Source organism: Populus alba, chromosome 12 (assembly GCF_005239225.2).
Source record: "Populus alba chromosome 12, ASM523922v2, whole genome shotgun sequence".
NCBI classification, from domain to species: domain Eukaryota; kingdom Viridiplantae; phylum Streptophyta; class Magnoliopsida; order Malpighiales; family Salicaceae; genus Populus; species Populus alba.
The window spans coordinates 887,729-889,782 of NC_133295.1; the positions used below are offsets into that span (position 1 = coordinate 887,729).

A 2,054-nucleotide genomic window follows, 5' to 3' on the forward strand; every position below is an offset into this window, starting at 1 on the left:
TGACAGCTGTGGGATTTGAACCCACGCCCTTTCGGACAAGAGCCTAAATCTGGCGCCTTAGACCACTCGGCCAAACTGTCTTTTATGCTAGAACTGTTTTAGTTTTATATAAGATTCGTTTTTAAATGTCAAAATCCTCATCCGTCACAAATATTGAGCCGATCATGTATATTTATGGATATGGCCGCCCCTTGAATTCCCATACCATTTGTCAAAAATCATAGCTGTCATATTCAGCCAGGTCTGAACTAAAAAATGTTGAGAGTTACCTGGTTTTTTTTTTTTTAATTTATTGATGTTGATTACTTAAAGCGGGTTTGAGAGATTAATTAGATTATAAGTAAATTTTTCGGGTAAATTAAATTTATTCCTAATATATTTTTCTGGAATCAAATTGAAATTTGATATGAATGAAGCCCCGAATTACCACTAATTTCTCATATCAACTAGTTAAATAATATCGGATTGAATAATTATGATTAAACCAAACAATATAATCTACGATCCACAGGTTTTACTAGCAATCAATTTGTTGAACAAATAGTAAAATGTCTAGATTACTTATTTAGCATCATGCTCTCTATTGCCTCTCAAGTCCCTAAACTTGTATTTCAAAGTTGTGTATGAAGAAGCTACGCTACTTTAATTGAATGGTGTAAATCATTGCAAGAATTGAAACAAATGGATACGTGCTTGATTGACATTAATGTGCAACATGGCAACTGCTGCGGCTAAGAAACTATTCACCAGACAGATATCCAATAATTTTAATTGTCTTGAAATTATTTAAATATATTTCTATCAACTCCTGAAACTAAAACAATACGAGTTGTTCCATGATAGATCAAACGGGGCCCCAGAATCAGTGCTGTAGCACTTCTCGTAGGCTGATGCTAGTGTCCCATCACTGTATTCCGGCGAACCCGTATAGAGAAATCCCTGTCCTTGATCACCAGAATGTCCATTTCCCATGCTCATATCATCACACACGTTGGCCATTATAGTACTGTTGTCTTGTCCTTGCTGCGCTTCAACCTCAAGGTTGGTGATTCCATCATGAAGAACTGCATCAATGCCTCTGTCACATCTCTCCAATCCCTTACAAGGGTTGCCAAGCTGATTACTTACCGTCTGCAACTGTTGAAGGAAAAGAAAGAAGTAAAATGGTGATTGAGAAGATGAAAAAAAAAATATCTGTAGTAAAAAAAATGGTCTGTACCTGTAAAAGTAAGGACTCTCTTTCATTCTTCAAGGACTCGTAACTTGAGGCTAAGTTGTCATAACTAGCTTTCAAAGTCTTGTACTTTTGCTCCATCTGCTTTGTCTTCCACCTAGCTCTTCTGTTCTGAAACCATATAGCAACCTGACGAGGCTGCAGCCCGAGTTCTCTTGCAAGTTGCATCTTCTTTCTTGGCTCCAGCTTTGTCTCTGACTCAAACATCGACTCTAGTGACCTAACCTGTTCATCACTAAACCTCCTAGTATTCATCTTGCTGCCCTTCTTCTTCTTCTTCTTCCTCCTTGAAATTTGTTCTAGCTGCTGCTGATGATCATCATCATCAACACAGGCAAAACTTTCAGTTGCTTCTGCATGATCTCCTGCTACTGCCTGGTCGAAATCCACAACTCCGTCTCTCAGTATTTGATAGCTCATGTCGCAATAGGTTAGAATCTGTCCATGAGGAGATTTATATGGCTTGTATGCATAAGAAGAAAGTATATAGTGTTGCTGTGTGCAGGATATCTAGCCAATGAGGTTAGATAACGTATGCCTTTCACCCTCTTCTGCCTTATGGATATGCATGCACATCGTTTTCTGTTTCTTTCCCTCCTATTGCAGGTTTTGGATGCCTGCCTTTATTTTTATTTTATTTTTTTTTGTAGTTAGCAGGAATAGAAATGGAAAGTGTTGTAGGGCTGCCACGTGTACAGACAGACAATTGTTGTTTACTTGATGACTTCTTAATCAAAAAGAGGAAACCTCCTATTTGTAGTGTACATTAATTGCCTCAATTGCTAGTTCATTGCATCCTTCCTTCTTCGATTGGCCACTT

General features: G+C 38.0%; 1 protein-coding gene and 1 non-coding gene across 2 annotated transcripts; both read right to left on the reverse strand.

Moving 5' to 3' along the window:
- TRNAL-UAG (transfer RNA leucine (anticodon UAG)) lies at nt 1-80 on the reverse strand. Its single transcript has one exon. It is a non-coding gene; the product is annotated as a tRNA-Leu (tRNA).
- Nucleotides 81-672: 592 nt separating this feature from the next.
- LOC118046697 (uncharacterized) lies at nt 673-1,689 on the reverse strand. Its single transcript, XM_035055686.2, has 2 exons — nt 1,220-1,689; nt 673-1,137 (listed from the first exon to the last, which is right to left on the reverse strand). The coding sequence occupies exons 1-2, from the start codon at nt 1,652-1,654 to the stop codon at nt 802-804; spliced, it is 771 nt and encodes a 256-aa protein (XP_034911577.1). The 5' UTR covers nt 1,655-1,689; the 3' UTR covers nt 673-801.
- Between the last annotated feature and the right edge of the window lie 365 nt (nt 1,690-2,054).

Excerpts from the sequence above, each read along its gene's own strand:
- LOC118046697 (XM_035055686.2), bottom strand. The coding sequence starts at position 1,654 with ATGAGCTATCAAATACTGAGAGACGGAGTTGTGGATTTCGACCAGGCA. Across the intron at positions 1,138-1,219 it reads GAGAGTCCTTACTTTTACAG|TTGCAGACGGTAAGTAATCA; the intron begins GTACAGACCATT and ends TTCCTTCAACAG.